At 37.6% G+C, this 17,411-nt stretch overlaps 1 protein-coding gene across 3 annotated transcripts in view; it reads left to right on the top strand.

Moving 5' to 3' along the window:
- The window catches only part of SEMA3C (semaphorin 3C), a 115,663-nt gene extending 99,180 nt beyond the window's left edge, over positions 1-16,483 (top strand). For all 3 annotated transcript variants that reach the window (XM_005526027.3, XM_014255195.2, XM_088054964.1), the window contains exons 13-18: positions 1,246-1,334; positions 3,502-3,543; positions 4,774-4,931; positions 7,935-8,002; positions 10,847-10,977; positions 12,853-16,483. In XM_005526027.3, the coding sequence (XP_005526084.1) occupies positions 1,246-1,334; positions 3,502-3,543; positions 4,774-4,931; positions 7,935-8,002; positions 10,847-10,977; positions 12,853-13,266 (902 nt within the window). In that variant the 3' untranslated portion in view covers positions 13,267-16,483. The remainder of the gene's footprint in view (positions 1-1,245; positions 1,335-3,501; positions 3,544-4,773; positions 4,932-7,934; positions 8,003-10,846; positions 10,978-12,852) is intronic.
- The last annotated feature ends 928 nt before the right edge of the window (positions 16,484-17,411 follow it).

The following is a 17,411-nucleotide window of genomic DNA, read 5'->3' as shown; positions in this document are numbered from 1 at the left end:
ATGTAAATTACTTACAGTAATCATCTTACCCTGCAGCTCTAGCTAGAGAATTTAGTCACTGAGCTTCAAGCAAAAATAAAATTCAACTTTTTCAACTTACGTTGTCTTCGTTATGAGTTGCCAAACAGGAAACTGAAATTCCCCCATAAATGTAGATACTTGCCTATATTGTGTTATGCTAATGTTCTTCCAACTGCACAACTCTACATTGCTCTTAAAACTTTTGAAGGCTGAACAGAGCCTGTCCCATGTGTTCTCATTCCTGAGAATCAGTATTGAGCAGGTAGATTTATTCTACTCAGTCTAATTTCTAGGTCTTTCAGGTAAGAGGAATTCTATGTGCTTTTTCTAAGTTAAAATGCTCGTTGTTGTGATTATCCTACAGTCTGCCTCTTCTGCCTCATCAGAAATACTTCAGTGGCTGCCTCAGCCTTTAAGAGCCTTCACAGATGGACCCCTTCATCTTGCGTATTCTTTCCACTTAAGAAATTTGGAAAACTAATCACAAATTTCCCTTTGGTCTCACTCATCACATCTACCCTGCAAAAACACTGTCATTGCCACATATTTCTACTTCTTACTCCTTTGTTCTGAGTGGATTTTTGAGGTTTGGAACTGTATTTTGAGAGGGAAGCCATGATACAATAGCTAAAATATCTTCACCTAACTTTTTCTTTTTACCGTACAGAACAAAATATTAACTCCTGCCAATATATAGTGTACTTGATTATTATTTTAATTTCATTTTTTAAAAAAGCTTTCATCTTACTGTGTTTATGTGTAGACAGAGTTAGTCTTTGTAAAGTTTACCTTTCATGTCATCAATTTTCCTAGCATTTTATTATTGGATATGAATATATCACATCCTGCAGTAGCTCCCTTTTACCTGCTTGTATTGTAAGATCATTAGGATAGATTCTGCCTCTGTGTGTCTGTACAGCAGGAGAACATACTTATTTTTATTGATCTTTTTGTATAGAATGGTAACAGTAATGGTAACAACTCCAATCTTATCATGACTTATATTCATATATGAGAATAACACTATAATAGTATTCCTGTATAAGGAATCATCTCATCATTCTTACTGACTCCAAACTGCAGAAATTACTGAACATTTCTTACCTTTCTCTATGTTCTAGTGCTTGTTTTGATGGTTTTCTTTAATAATTAATGAAGGTTCATCTGCTTTTTTATTTCTCCCTCTCTGTGTCATATGGTCTCACTTGTTCTCACCTATTGCAGATCAAGGAACTGTACAAAAAGTTGTTGTCCTACCCACCAACTTTTCTGCAAGTGGAGAACTCATTTTAGAAGAGATGGAGGTTTTTCAGGTTTGGCTTTCTCCTCCTTTTGTTTTTCCAGTGTCTATGTTCACACAAACACTTGGTTGTAACAGACTTTGGCAAGGACAGCTGCGATTTGATAAAATACCAAGTAAATGTGCATGCTGTCAGGTTGATAGCCATGTAAAGAGGATTATGAAATGTTGACTCTTATGAAGCCTATGGCTACCTGAAGCCCTTTTCTTCTCTGGTATTTCAATTGCCAATTTTTTATGTTGATATACTGGCTAGAAATATTTTGATAATCAGTTTTTTAGGACGTCATGTTACGATGGCTTCCAGAAGGAGACTTTTATCATTGGCATCACTATAGAGACTGTTTCTGGGTATGGTTGGAATTTCAGATTTCTGTACTTTGATTATCTGAAAACCTTCCTGGTTCTCAGTTGCAAAATGAGATCAAATTAATGTTGTTTTTATTTAACTCCTGTTCTTCAAAGTCACATGCTTCTGGAGTCAAGAAAGCTACAAGTCTAAAACAACATAAGCTGAAAAGAAACACAAAAACTACAAGGAGATAAAGGAATTGCCCCTGTCAATCACTCTGGCATGTAACAGTTGTAATAACCTAAAGAAAATATTCACCCTCATGATGAAAAATCCCTCTCAAATATTTGAATGGGCTATTCATTAAACAGTAGTCTCTGGGAAAATGGTAGTATGCATCTATAAACTTAGTTAAGGATTTTGTCATGGCTTTTTATTAATTTAATTGACAAAATACAAAAAAAGAAAATTTAAGCTTCTTTATTGAGGCAGCATTAACAGTTTCCTTAAGAAAGGAACACTCAAAAAGGTATCTGTGTTAACACTCATTAAGGCATAGTTAGTCTTCCTACGATTTCATTGAAGATTTCCTGCTAAAAAAGGTACATGTTTACTTAAACCAGAGTCTTCATCAAGATATTGCTCATTCCAATTACTGAAACATAAATTAATACAGCAGGAAGATAGGTGGGCTGAGAGTCATCCTCAGCCTAAACCTAGTTCTGGGTTTCTATGCACAGACCTTTTTATCCTGAACCCTAAAAACTATGATATCACAACTTCTGCTGTTACAAGCTGTGTGGCATCACGGTGTTTAGGTGCTCTCTCCAAGAGAGCAGGGGTGAAATCATGTGCTTGTTAATATCAAGGGTAGCAAAGAAGTGATCCTCTTCCAGAGTCAAGAAGGAGAGCAGAGTGTGGCATCAGATCCAGTGTTGCATTTGACCTGCAGTGTCCAAACAGTTCATGAAGCAGCTCTAAACTTCTCCAAACCTTTGCCAGTTCACATGATTTGCAGCCAAATTTTCTAGTCCTGACCTCCCTGCTGTGTTGTGGTCTACTGCAGTTAATCCTAGCCTTGCTGTTGTGGCTTTCCTTTGTGACAGAGCAAATGCTGAATCTTAAAAAAATGCTGAATATTTTTATTACCATAGATTTTATCACTTGTTTGGATGAACATAATGACTTAAGGCAATGAAAGTAACAATTCCTTTTCCAGCTCTTTAATATTTGATTTGGACACAGATATTAATAGACTGCTATGATGACACACAGTAGTATACTGTCTCTGGGAAAGAAACATTCAAGAACACTTATGCCATTTTAAAAGAATCTAGTCATTGATAATCTCAATTTATATGTTGCATGGTCGCCAAACTATATTCACGGTAGATAATTTGTAGGAAAAGAGTTTTGTATTCTTGTCTAGATCATGTGGTAAATATTCATGAGCTATTTTATGATTTTTCCTTATTATCATAATTAAAGAAAAAACATTGTTTCTTATTACAAAGTAAAAGTAATGGCTCCTGTATTTCTGAGATAGCACAGGTGCAAGTTAATTATGAGTGTACAAAAACCTTTTAGATACATGTAATAATATTGTGGTTCAACAATATATTTTGTGAGACATTGATTGTCTGTGTTTCATTTGTTTAGTTCTGAAAATAGCAGTACTTAGTAGGGGTGAGTGGTCCCTTTCCAGGATATGAAAATTTATAGTTTTCTTAGGTTTATAGTTATAGGTTTTTTTATAGTTTTTCTTATAGTTTTTCTAGCTTATAGTTTTTCTTTAGTTTTTTAGTCACTAAAACTTAGGTTTTAGTGACTTATAAATATTAATTTTGGGACAGAGTTCTTGACAATGGTTTGTAATTCTGTCTTTCAGAGTAATTCTCCTATAACAACAATGAAGATTTCATCTAAAAAGGTAAGGCAAAGTAGAATGTCTGCTTAGTGCTTGTTAGCTGAGAAGCAAATTGACTTAGATGTTAGAATAGCAATTCTTATTTAGCACACTAAATAAAGGTGAATTTTCCATAGAGTACAGACTGAAGTGTGCAGGAGCTGTTTACATGCCCTTCAGCCACTAAGATAAAACAATTTTTATTCCTAATGTCATTTCTAAGTCAGTGAAAGTGTCAGTTTTTTGGTTGTTTTTATTTACAATTAAAGAATCAAAAAAAGACTAAAATAGGAAATTCACCCTCCTCATTTTTTTCTCTAAAGTCCCAAACAGAAATTTTTTCTTTGGAAGTCTGTCTGATCAGTGTGAAAAGGCAGTGTTGGGTCCTTGGTGCAATTGTGCATGTTTGTTTAGCAGTAATAAACAATGGCAATAAGAATGATGAAAACAGCTGAGAGGATTTCTGCTGAAATGCTTAACACACAAGCTAAAAGTGTGTATTTTAAGTTTTTGCAAGCAAGATGTTGCTCAATATTTTGCAAAGCTACTACTGACTTGAATTTCATATGCTTTTTCATTTTTATGATAAAAAGATCAAAGGAATTTCAAGGGGTTTTATTCAATATTGATTTATATTTTTAGAATGATTAATTGTTTTTGTAAAACAGTCATTTTGGCCCAGATTTTGGTAATGACCTACTCCCTTTGAACTTCTCTTGCAACAGCTCTGATTTATTGTGGAAGTTCTCTTGGCTTATTTTTCCAGGTATATAAGGCTATCAGAATCTGGCCATAAGCCTCAACATAATCTCTAGGTTTTACATCTTGGATATGTATGCACTGGAGGATCCAACTAGGAACTCTGCATAATATTTATTAAAGTGACTATGTGCAGAGAAAATACTTAGTTCAAAGGCTTGAGCCAATAATCCTCACTGAGTAAGAACCAAGTTCTCAAATCTGAGCGATATTAACTCAGCCTGTCTGCCCCAGAGCAGAACAATGACACTCAATGTCCAATAAACCATTAACATTCCCCAGTGTTTCTAGGTGTTTTCTAGCAGGAAGGTGGAAGTAATGTAGGCCTGTTCACCTGGGAGATTTCTGTTGATCTTGATTTTATATGTGTTTTTGGCTCCCTTCTTGGTATTGAGTTAATTCCAAAATTAATTTAAAAGCTTTTTGGGTGTATTAGCCAGGTCTTGGGTGAAACTCCTCCACATCTGAAATAAACCTTCCCATTTCCTCCTGCAGCAACAGTTGTACGTGAGCTCAGATGAAGGGGTCACCCAGGTTTCCTTGCATCGCTGCCACATCTACGGGACCGCCTGTGCTGACTGCTGCCTAGCCCGAGATCCATACTGCGCCTGGGATGGCAACTCCTGCTCCAGGTTTTATCCCACAGGAAAAAGGTGAGCAAAATTTTCCAGGGAAGATGGTTTTTGTTCTGCTGCATAGCCTGGAGTGTTGTGATAGAGAAGTGGGATGTCATTCCTTTCATGAGCAGTATCCCCATAGCTGGTGTGCTTGGAGTTATTCATCACCCAGGACTGTGTGCTGCAAGAGTGTATGGTAAAGAGCTTGGCTTTTCATATTTAAATAATGGATGGAAAAAAAAAGAAAAGGAGAAAAATGGTTCCTAATCATAAATATTAATCCTTCTGTCTCATGCACACAAAATCAGTGAGACATTTGTTCCTTTCATTTAAATTCAATTACTTACCGTGGATGTAATTATGATAGCCCTAAATACACCAAAATATCTCTCAGGCTGTCTGAGGAATAAACTCATTTATATTTTTTCATTCCTCATTTGTTCCTAAGTGAGAAGAATTATTTTCAGGAAAATTTTAGGCAAATGTGATTTCCATGTAATGCCTGTGGATTTGAGTTTTTTGACATGAGGTTTATTAAAGCAGACAGGGAAAGCAATTTCTGTTTAATTTACAACAGAACTAATAGTCCATCTCATAATTTTATGCAAATCAGGAGTCTCTTGCCTCCTCCCAGGGGAAATATTTAATAGCAGAAGACTGTAGTGAGCTCTTCTCTTAATAAGATTTCACTTCATTTACAAACAAAGCTACAGAATACACAATGTAGTGTTACTGCAGAGGAGACAAACCTTCCAGATATATGCTCTCTACAACTACCTGGAAGGAGGCTGTAGCCAGCGAGGGTTGGGCTTTTCTCCCAGGTGAGAAGCAAAAAGACAAAAGGAAACAGCCTCAAGTTGTGCCAGAAGAGGTTTAGATTGCATATTCTAGAATCAGATTCATGAAATCTGCTGAGTTGGAAAGGACCCACCATTGAGTGCAACTCCTGGCCTGCACAGGACACTCCAGGAATCACAACATGTGCCTGAGATCATTTCCCTAACTCTTCTTCAAGGCTTGGTGCTGTGACCACTTCCCTGGGGAACCTGTTCCTGTGCCCAACCACCTTCTGGATGAAGAACTTGACATCCAGCCTAAACCTGTGACTGTGCTCAGTGTCTGCACCTGAGCTGCAGGTGCAGGAGGCCTCATACAGTCACTGGCTTTTATTGCACTTCCCTCATAGAGGGAGACAGTTGACAGAAACAGGCAAAGCTTGGATCTGCTGCTAGTAAAGTCATCCCCTGGACAATTGTTTTTGTTACTGCAAAGTTTCCTTGACTCAATCCATACTTGAGATTACAAGGTAAAGCCCAAACTGGCCACGTAGCAATAGGTAGAGTACATGGTTAACTACTTTCATTCAGAATATTCAGCCACCAGTCTGCAAACTCATTGTTTTTTTCCATGGAACAAAGGTCAGAATATGGGGGAGGAACGGAAAGAAAAATCCCCAAGTCTCAGGCCACCTAACTCCTACAGTAACATAGCTGCCAAAAGGTACAAGGAGCAGTCAGGTACACCCAGCCTCTGCAGTTTCCAGTTTGCCATCCCCATTATACACACCCACCCAGGGTTATTTCCTCTGGGGCTTACTTTCTGTATTTTGCTTGCAATTTTCTCTTTATGTCAAACCAAAATAAACACCTCAAACTGTATGGAAAAAGTTCTGGTTTTCATATGTGAAGGAAATAAGTTGTCTCTTTATCTAACAAGACAGATTATGAAGGAGAAAACATTGGTAATTAGAGCCAAATCCCATTGTCTAGACAGTAGTTTCTGCTGTATGCATTTGCTTATTTGCTTCTTTTTACACTTCTGTCTCCTGTGAATTACAGTAGTTCCTCATGCAACATTGATTTACCCCAAAACACCTTATGGTATTATCTTTATTTTCTAACTACCATTTTATTTTTTTTTTTTTAATAAATATCTAAGTGCTAAATTTACATTCTCAGAACTGCTTAATGCAAGCAGCATGCCATTTCTGACAGCATGGAGCAGCTCATGGTAGCACAAGAACTCTGATATTCACTCAGAAATTCTTCACTGCCTCCCTTGACTCATGTAAATAGTTCACAAGGGTTAAGACCCCAAGGCATAAAATGAAATATTTTTGATGGTAAACATAAAAACTATACTTGGAATGTCAGTAATTACACCTTTCAAATATTTTCTTTTCAAATGATGCCGTGAAGGCTTGGGTGACAGGGGATTATGAGCGCTCTCCCTGGATGTTTGTGCACTACCTGCTATAATGTGGCCATAGATGTGTCACCCTTCACTCAGCAGTACTGGAGCTCCAGGGGCTTCTTACGGTTTCTGATCCTCAAGTCCTTAATGCATGGTTCAGAATACAGCTGTTTAATGTCCCAACAGTGTCCATTTGCAACAATCTATCACCAATATATTTTTTTCTTGAACTTGATAAGTACTGAACTACCTTACACAATATTTAGCAATGAAAATAATATATCTTAATAAAAAAATTGTGTACCTGTACCAGCTTTTCATGCACTGAATTCTGTGACCTTCTAGCTGAGGAGGACTGAAATGCCAGTATCCCCAGCCCCTTGATTGCTAAAATTGAGGCAAGAACATGCCCTTTATCATAATTTTGTGCTGGTGTGTTAGATATGAGCCAGTATGACTCTTCTGCATCTCACTGTCAGCTGTTTGCCTTTATGAAGAGTTCCAGCTGGGGGTTCTGGCTTTGAATGCTAGGTTTTGTGAGTGAACAGGGGTCTCTTTCATGTATCACCTCCAGTCCTTCCATCTCTCCACCCCCACTGCACAACTGCTTTACCTACAGAAGCTGCACCTGTTTTTTAAAGCTTCAACAGATGCTTCACCTAAAACAGGATCTTCACTCGAGCCAAGAGTAGTGCACATTAAAGCACACTCACTGTAGGTCATGAACTACCTCTAGCATTTGATCTAGTAAAAAAACCCAAAGCACAACAAATCCACAAATAAAAGAGTGGTTATTTTCAGCATAGCTATCTTGGAATAACATTTTGTTTTTACAAAATATTGCAGGAGGAGCCGTAGACAAGACGTGAGACATGGAAACCCTCTGACTCAGTGCCGAGGTTTCAACCTGAAAGGTACTATAATTTAGAGATTCTCATGCTATATAAATAACACATGGCTTTCCTTTATATGATTCATTGTAACTGACATTACTGGTATGGTTTCCTGGTAAAGCATAATCATTTTCCAAGTCTGAGTTTTGTTTTATTTGGTTTTAGCAGCTTTCCTTGCAATTACATGAAAGTTGCACATATATGATAAAATCATGAGCCCTGAAATACATAGTCCAGCATACTTGAATTGATAGGCTGACACTGTTGACTAGAAAAAGATAAAGTTACTTTGAGGGCTTCTCTACCTCTGTTTCTCTTGTCTTTATTATTGCCTTTTCATTCATTTAAGTTTTGGACCTCAGAATTTTTCTGAATGTTTGATCCCATCCCATAATGAGTTTTGGAGCACACCTTTCACCAAACAGCAGGATCTAGGCTGGCCTCTCTTTTTATTTATGGTTATTCCCTTCTCCTTTTACATGAGAAAAGAAGCAAACCTATTCCAAATTTCTTTATGAAGTCTCTTATTTCCAGCTGTGCAACTCTTTAGTCAGCCTGACATGGTAAGGGTGGCCAGGGGAGCCAAGGCTTTGCCCTCCCAGCTAGCATTTTCTTCAGATTGATGGACACCAGTCAGATATGCCCAAAGCTATGGGAGTAAATAAATATGTAAAGGCAGCTCAATCCTCTTCAACCCCATTCATGTCTGAGCTAGGCAGTGGCAATATATGCCATCAGACCAAGGGCACACAGAGAATTATGCTCCTTTCACCTCTATTTATGAGCCTGAATTCTGAAGTATGTCCTCATCCGTACCACCTGGAGACCGAATAATAGAGCTGATTGTAAATGTTTTTATTTGATGTTTTCCCAATCAAAGAACAATGCTTTAAGGGTTACATGTGGAAGGTTCTGTTAATAATAATTCTACTGATACAGTCTCCACTGATTGTTGGAAGAATCTCCTGGAAAAGACCAGAGCAGTCAGCTGAATGCAGATCCCTCTGCTTAAATGAGCCTTTGCCCATGAGTCAGTATTAGCTCATTTCTGTGAAGCTGAAGAGCTTGAACAGGTAATTCCAAGAGATGACCCCAGTGTTAGAGAATACACCTGAGCTCTGAGAGATCTACGTTGAAGTAACTTGAGCTGCCTGTCCTCCCCTGCAGGGATGTGCTGAGACCTCCCAGCCATTGTCTGTCCCAAGGGTGGCTGTCTCCTCTTTCCATGTGGAAAATGTGAGAATGTCGACTGTCTGCATTCTGGCCTGAGGCTTGACAGTCTTGTCTTGTCTTGTGAAACAGGTTTCTTGTTTTCCAGCCACTTTTGTAATGTGGATATATTTATAGGTTTATGTATTTAGCATTTATAGGTTTATGTATTTTAGCATCTTTGTAAAGGAAGTTTTGGTGGTAGCAATAGGATATAGGATAGATCGACAACAGTTGTTTGCCTGGAAAAAATAAAAGAAAGAGCAATTTAGACCCTTGCAAAATATAATTAGAGCCATTTATAGCAAAATGACTATGTTTGAGAAAAAAATGAAATCTACCTAAAGGACAAAAGAGCAGAGAACCAAGCAAAGCCAAGGCTCATAGAGAATCAAAATGCTGGATCAAAGTCTTCAAACACAGTAGACCCCTAAGCACATATAAACTCAACATTTTTGGCACATTGTTATTTTTAAATCAATCATCAAGAGCTAAGCAATCTTGTATGTTTTCTTTTCAAGTCTGTTTAATATTGTTATGTTTGTGTTAGCCCTTATAGCCATTACAGAAATGCATTTTGAATGCAAAATATTTCCACATTATTCTCCTAAAAGTTAGAATTGGTTTTGCTACAACTCCTAAATGTGCTGAAGGACTAGAACCAGTCAAAGTCTCCTTCCTTCAGAAGAATGGATTTCAATTTCACATATCAGTTGATGAAAGAAGCTGAAAAGAATGGGAGATAAAGTAGAGTCTGAGGAAAACCAGTCTTAGGACTTTGCAGAAACGGAGTCGCGTTTTAGACATGCAAACCTCTAGGTATTTGCAGTTCTCATATTACTTTGTATCCATTGCTCTTTTCTCAAAAAAAAAAAGGAAAAATTGTATTTCATATGTGAGGCAAGCTTTTAAATCTGGAGGTGCTCTGTTTTCAGGACAAATATTACGATTTTGACCAAGCAATAAGGATCCAGAAGTTCCTACTGGTAACTGCCAATTATCCATCTATCAAAGCTATAAAGGGACACAACAAGTCTAAGGGATGACATATGCTCAGCACTTGCCCAGGTGTTACTGGAGGACTATAAATCTGTCTTTCTCTCTGTTGCTGGCTTGTCTGCATATTCATAACATTTCAGGTTGAGAGCCAAGTCCTGTCCTTGTGCTGGATGAGAAGCAGAGGAGTGGGAGCCCAGCCTGCCCTCTCTGTCCTCCCTGGGATGCTGGAGCCTTCTTTGGGGCATGATGCTTTATTTTGGTCATATTCCCCCAGCTCATAAATGGTGAAATGTGAAGAAATTTATTAAATGCTTCATTCTCTTTTGGAGTAGTAAAGAATGAGATAATTTCATAGAAAAATATCCCTGAGCTTAGTTATCCAATATATCCTGTATAGCCTATAGGTATCCTAATTTCTCAGAGCAGACTATGTATGTCACTCTGAAAACACTGGCATTTGAAACTGAATGTGCTTCACATTTAATTTAGTTTAATTTCTTTGAAAATTTTTCCCCAATTTTTTTTATTTTTGGCCAATATCAGAATCAGGCATACTTCATTTAATCTATATTGCAAAGAGTTACATGTTTTCCTAATCAAATCACCATTCACAGTATCTTGACCTGTTTGGTTTTTTTTTGCTTTCTTTCTTTCTAGCATACAGAAATGCTGCAGAAATAGTTCAGTATGGAGTAAAAAACAACACCACCTTTCTGGAATGCACACCTAAATCTCCTCAGGCTTCTATTAAATGGCTGCTACAGAAAGACAATGACAGGAGGAAAGAGGTGAGTAATGTGAGCAGGAGCTCTGGGAGAATCCTCAGTCAGCATCACATTCCCTCCCCAGACAAAGGCGAGGGACAGGTTATGTTTTTGTCAGGCACTCTGGCTACAGTGAAGCTGGAGAATTTGTGTGGGTGCAGGACCGTGCCCATCATTTACTCAAACTTAGAAAAGCAGGCTCAGCACAGCTGGGACTTCAGCCTCAGCCCCACTGATGTCTGTCAGATCAGAACAGCAACCAGAAAATTAAAGAATCTTTGCTTCACACTTTACAAATTGCAAACTGAAGGTTTGCAGCACTCAGAACTTCTTATTGATCCAAGGAAATAGGCACAAAAACAATAACTTGTATAAAGTTCAGGGAGATGTCAGCATGCAGTAGCTCCTCTGTGCTATTGAAGAGATAAAAGGCAAAAGTGGGAGAAAAGTGAAAGATTTCTTTAGCAAGAAGCTAGTCCAGTCTAAGAACACGTATTGACAAAAGCATTTCCTCACCATGGTGCAATCACATTTTCCATTACTGCACTCTCTAAGGCTCTCAAGTTTCAGCACTGTAATATAGTGTATGATTGTTTATGGGGAATGTGCCTTCCTTAAGTAATGTAAAAGGGTAAAAAATCCATTTCAAATCCAAGGCACTTACTATATGGATAAAAAGAAACATCTTTCAAAGGGAGCTTTTAAGTAATGTGGTGTCTGTTGATATGTTATAAATACTGTAAAGTATTATTCTCCTATCAGTCCATTTTAAAAAAACAGAGGGGACTTGCAAATGTCTCACGGAGTTTTCTAACTATTCAAAGACTCAAGCCATGTCCTGGCAATAGGTGCAATTCTTTAATTCATTAATTCAGCAGAACATCTCCCTTTTTTCTTCTCATGTTCAGTAACTGCATTTGAATCAATGCAGTTTCAAGGTATAACAGGCAGAATAAAACAATCAAAGTGTTAATTAGTTTTCAAGCTCTCAGATTTCTGGAAATCTTCCACAAAGTCTACAAAAGTTTACAATAGCAGAATACCATAATAAGTAAATTAGTTCCCCAGAGAACCGAATATAATGCAAAGTTGAGTAGCAAAACAGAAAAACCATTCAGAAAAATACCAGCAGTGATTTCCTCTCATAACAGATTGAACTACCAATTTTTACTTCATACTGATATGCTAAGGGACATCTGCACATTCATTTATAGTTGGATGATAACAAGCTCTGGTAGCTTGCTTCTTTCAGATGACGTGACCTTCTCCTGGGACAGTGCAGTCTGAAGGCAGGAAGGAAATGGGAGAGTACCTGTGCTCCTGGTTCACGCTGAGCCAAGTCCCACTTGAGACCACTGTGGTGGTAATCTTTATACGAGGCTATAGACTCTGCAGAGCAGATAGAGTTCCTCAGCAGGAACCTGCTCAAAGTCAAAATATTTAATGAGAAGCCACCTTGAGTTCAGTGCCAAATTAGCCTCCCTGGTCCTGCACCTTTCTTCCACTGAGTCTCAGCAACAATCTCTTGATGCTGAAAGAGACATTCTCAGGAGTGCAGCAGGGCAAATAAAAATTCATTTCTTCAACTCTGCTATTTGAACATTATGAAAACTTCTATTTCATGTGGTTTCCAGATTTTCATCTTTGTCTACATCCTGATCAAATTTATTCTAACATAAGAAATAAAAATATTCAAGTAATTTTCTTTAGCAGCACTTGCCTTCCTTGAGATAAGGTCTCTCCTAAAGGTAGCAATATTGGTGGTGTCTTGAAGATAATTATATAAAAATATAGTGACTTTAAGAAAGCTATGTTTGAAGTGAAGCTTCCCAGAAGGTCCAATACTCTGTTGTTCCATAACCTTCCCTAAAAGGTTCCTTCTGCCTTTTTTCTCTCTAGGTCAAGCTGAACGAGAGGATGATAGCCACTGAGCACGGGCTCCTGATCCGCTCTGTGCAGGACAGCGACCGGGGCCTTTACCACTGCATCGCAACAGAGAACAGCTTCAAGCAGACCTTGGCAAAGATCAATTTCAAGGTCTTGGATTCAGAGATGGTGGCTGTCATGACTGACAAGTGGTCCCCTTGGAGTTGGGCCAGCTCGGTGCGAGCGCTGCAGTTCCACCCCAAGGACTTTGTGGGGGCTTTCAGCCACTCCGAGATGCAGATGATTAACCAGTACTGCAAAGACAGCAGGCAGGCAGGGCAGCACAGGGAAGAATCCCAGAAGATGAGAGGGGACTACAGCAAACTAAAGGCCCTTATCAATAGCAGAAAAAGTAGAAATAGAAGGAATCAATTACCTGGATCTTAATTTTATTTTATAGTAATAGTTATTTTTGTCCTCAGTGTAGGGGGCTTATATTTGTCTATTGAGAACAAATTTGTGCAAATCTGATAAAAAATTAAATTAAAATCCAGCACACCTCATAAAAGATCTGTCTCCTGATAAAATGCAGTGTAACCTAACTAAAGAAAATAACTCAGAGCATTTTCTTTCCTGGATGCTTAGTCACTCTAGGCTGGGCTCTATCCTAGAAGCAGCATTGGGTATGCATCGTAAACCAGATTCATCTTTAACAACAGTATTTAATTACAGCTGAATAGAATTTTTTACAAAATCAATGCATTGTCTTGCAACTCTGGAACCATACCAACTAGACTGGTGGTGAAAGAATCTGGGTTAAGATGCGTCCTCAGAGTAGGATGGTACTAAGATTTCCTTGCACTGCGTTTAAGAGCATGAGTTTCTTCTTGTTTGCTGCTCAATATTGGGTTTACAGCTTTCACTCATCGATCAAATCATGTGAATGCATGACAGGAAGCAAGTAAAGTAGTAGAAATGTTTCATTTGCTCAGAGGTCAAATGAAGGAACAAACAGAAGGAAAACAAAGAATTTATACTTTATCAGAGTAAGCACTGATTATTGTGCATAGTATGAGTTGTAATAAATTAATGAGTTCTGGAATGTGACTTAAAATATCTGCTCATCATATTGATTTTTATTAAAATAGGGTGTCCTATAACACTACATAGCTTTATAAGAGGCACAAAGGTAACATGAGAATGTTCATTATACATACAATTTTGAAAAACACCTAAGTGACTTAGGTATTTTAGCTACTTTTCAAAGGATTGCACTCCAATTTCTTTTCAATGGACAGAATGTAGATATACTGTATAGTGCTTGTTCATAAATGAAAAATATAGATTATCTTTATTCTGTTCCATTATTAGATTAGAGTTGGTCTGCAATGTGGAAACAAGTCATAAGTGTCTTTAAAAATTTTAAAACACTATTTTTTCAGGTTTTTTCTCAAAATTGCAAATATTTTAACTAGAATTTTCTAATTAAACCATTCCCATTTTCCAGTCTTTGTACCCTTATTCTTTTCCAGGTTATTTTCCCAATTTGCTCCTATTTTCAGTTCGCTGCTGAAAAGCAGATCAGGAAAAGAAAAGAAGAAAAAAAATGAATGAGGGAAAAATAAAACTGAAAAATGGGTTTGGGTCAAAAACCAAAACCTATAACTTGAGAGGCATATTCAAACAGAAATCTTTTGTTTAAGAAGCAGCTGTCAGGTTAATGAAGCAAGTTTTGTTGAAAATTGTGTGAGTGTGCACAAAGCTATGCTAGGAAAAGCAATCACTTATTTATTTTTTTTTTATCAACACAAATGCCAAAAAGAGGGACAGATCATCAATCCTTTTACTTTTAATGTAAGAGTGTTCTGTAAGCCAACTAGTCTGTTCAAAACAGTAACAGGGATTAAAAATGTATTAGTACCTTAGAAAAATCACAATTATTTATGACATTATACAAAAATATTAACTGATGTTCAGCTCAAAACTGAGCTATGTTGTTAAAATCCTGCTTTTAATAGAATACTCTGGGAGTAACTCAACAGGGCATGGGGAAACACTTCTGGGTTTGTGCCTGTGTGAATTCAGTCTAGTGCAATGGAGGTAACACTGGTATTTACCTGCCTTTAGTTGGATTGTCACTTTATCATCACCTCATGAAGGATAGCTGGGAAATGAGCCCTAATCACACCCTTTAAACAGTTTCTAAGTCCCTTTGATGCTGGCAGGAGCTCTTTGAACTTGTGTGGTTACTGCTTGCATGGCAGGGCCAGCCTGCTCTTATTTTGCCCTCTAGTTAAGTGATCTCCTCACTCACTCAAGGCCTAAATGTGTATTTCTGCAATATTTAGCTATTGATAACTAAGGTCCTTCTTATGGAAACTGACCTCCATGAGATGGAATTTGGCCCCAAGAGCTGGCAAAGTAGATTCTGGAAGAATCTGGGGTGGTTTTTTTTGGTTTTTTTTTTTTTTTTTCCCTGAATATGACTGGCTTCTGAAGTGTATAAGTGACAAACCAAAAATTGAATGCTATGGAACAGAACTACCTCCTGGGATGACAGTAGTGCATATTCTCTCTATGCTGCCATGCTTTTCCTGTCTCCCCAGCAGATTCACTGCAGAGTTAGTGTGATACTAATGTCTGTTGTGAGCATCAGAATTGCTTCCAGATGGAATACAGTGATTAATAGGTATTTAAGAGTACAAATTGCCCTGTAAGTGGTTAGGTACAGTGATATTTTAATAGGCCCCCATTAGGCCTCAGAAATTACAGTTACACTCTTCCAATAGAATATTGGCAATAAGGGATTCCATTAAAACAATCAGCATAGCTCAGAGTCTTGTATGATTATAAAATAATATTTTTAAAGCTGCTTCATATACCATTATTATGGTATGACTGTTTAAGGGATTATACTTAAACTAACATTTTTCCTGCTGCATGAGAACTCCAGTATATGAATACAATAAGCTTCTGTCAGTGCATAACTGGTCCAAGCCTCCATGCTTTAGAAGCCTTCCTGCATGTATAGAGAAGTCAGGAGCCAGATGCTCAGCTGGTGTAAACTGAAGTTACTAATGTAACTTCCTTACTGTCCTTATAGCTACTGGGGTTGATACCAGCTGGGTGTTTGGCCTTAAATGTACAGAAAAGACAAACTGCAATTTTTGTTTAAAGTAGCCCCTCTACTGTAGGTAACACCAAAACTTAAGACTATAATATTATTTGTGCTATTTAATACTTCCTATTTTGAGGATTTCTAAATAATGTATATAATTTTATTCCTTAAAAAATGCAAAAGTAAAATGACTTCTAGGCATAACTTCACCAAATGTAAAGATGTGTTCTCTGCCAAGAACTTCACTATGTATTGTTAATTTTTTTGCCTTTTTATTTTGTGTAGTTTGTAAAGTTTGCTGAATTCTTGACCTAACAATGTGTTCTTTGCAATTGTTGTTACTGTAGATATGCGTGTTTTATTAAGAGAATCTTGGTTTTAAAAGTGTAGTTATGTGTATAAGTTCCTAGCATGATGAAACTGTCACGACAGTGAATATGCATCATATAGTGTGTAAGAAAGAACAAAATGTAGTTTAACATAGTGCTATTTAATTGAATATCTAAAATGCCCAACAAAATAAAGTGTGTTGCAACATCTTAAAAATTTGTTGGTTTGCCCCTTAAGGATGTGCATTAAAAAATGCTTTTTCTTTTTTTTTCTTTTTTTTTTAAGGAAGGAACCTGAAAAGCAATTCTCTAGATTTTCTAAACAAGTTCAAGAAAATATTTGGAGCATCAGGTATTGTAGCTGATCAGTTCTGAGCCCTGCTCTAGACTGAAGCCCAGTCACAGAGATAATAAGGAACTCATGAGGAGTCAGAGATTGATTCTTTCAGAGGTTATCCCATATAAGCACCTTGCATAAAAGCAGGTTACTTTTATTCATTATTAAAAAAAGAGACTAAAAAGATTTGTTTTCTCCTAGGAGTACAAAGTAAATCAGAAATGGATGACTGAAAAAGGGGAGTGAAGTGTAATTTTTTTTTTTTATTACACTGGGAAAAAAAACAACAAAATATGAAAAAAAAAATAAATTCTCCAGCTATCTCTGCAGGCTTCTGGGGCTGCACCACAGGGTGGTGCACACAGCTCTCTCCCAGTTTCTTGGCTTGTACTTGCAGTGAAATAACCTGCCTGACACCTACAGTATGCTCCTTTTTCCTGCAGTCAGCATCTGAGCAGTGTTATTGCTGCTCTTCTTACCGATTGTTTTTCCAGATGGGTTTTAACAAGAAAGCATAGGTCCTCTTCAGTTCTTTGGGATAATAACTGAAAATTAAATGCCACAAATACTGACCTTCATAGCAAGACTCTGGATAGTTAAACCCATATTTTGATTTCCCAGCTAGATAGGTTGCTGCAAGGCTTTATGAAGTGTGAGTGGGTAAGATGACCTCACTCCAGGATTTCCATAGTGGCTGGTTCCGAGGTGTGCTGCTATTGATAGTTACCTGCTCAGCACTCAGACCAGTCTGGGTCAGAAGCTGAGTTTCCAAGCACTCCCACATGCTGTAGGAAATGTTTGGATAAGG

The sequence above is a fragment of the Pseudopodoces humilis genome, chromosome 5, assembly GCF_049639895.1.
Source record: "Pseudopodoces humilis isolate 2021_Gansu_Grassland_sample_001 chromosome 5, ASM4963989v1, whole genome shotgun sequence".
Lineage (NCBI taxonomy): Eukaryota > Metazoa > Chordata > Aves > Passeriformes > Paridae > Pseudopodoces > Pseudopodoces humilis.
This window is presented reverse-complemented; position numbering and strand designations above follow the sequence as displayed.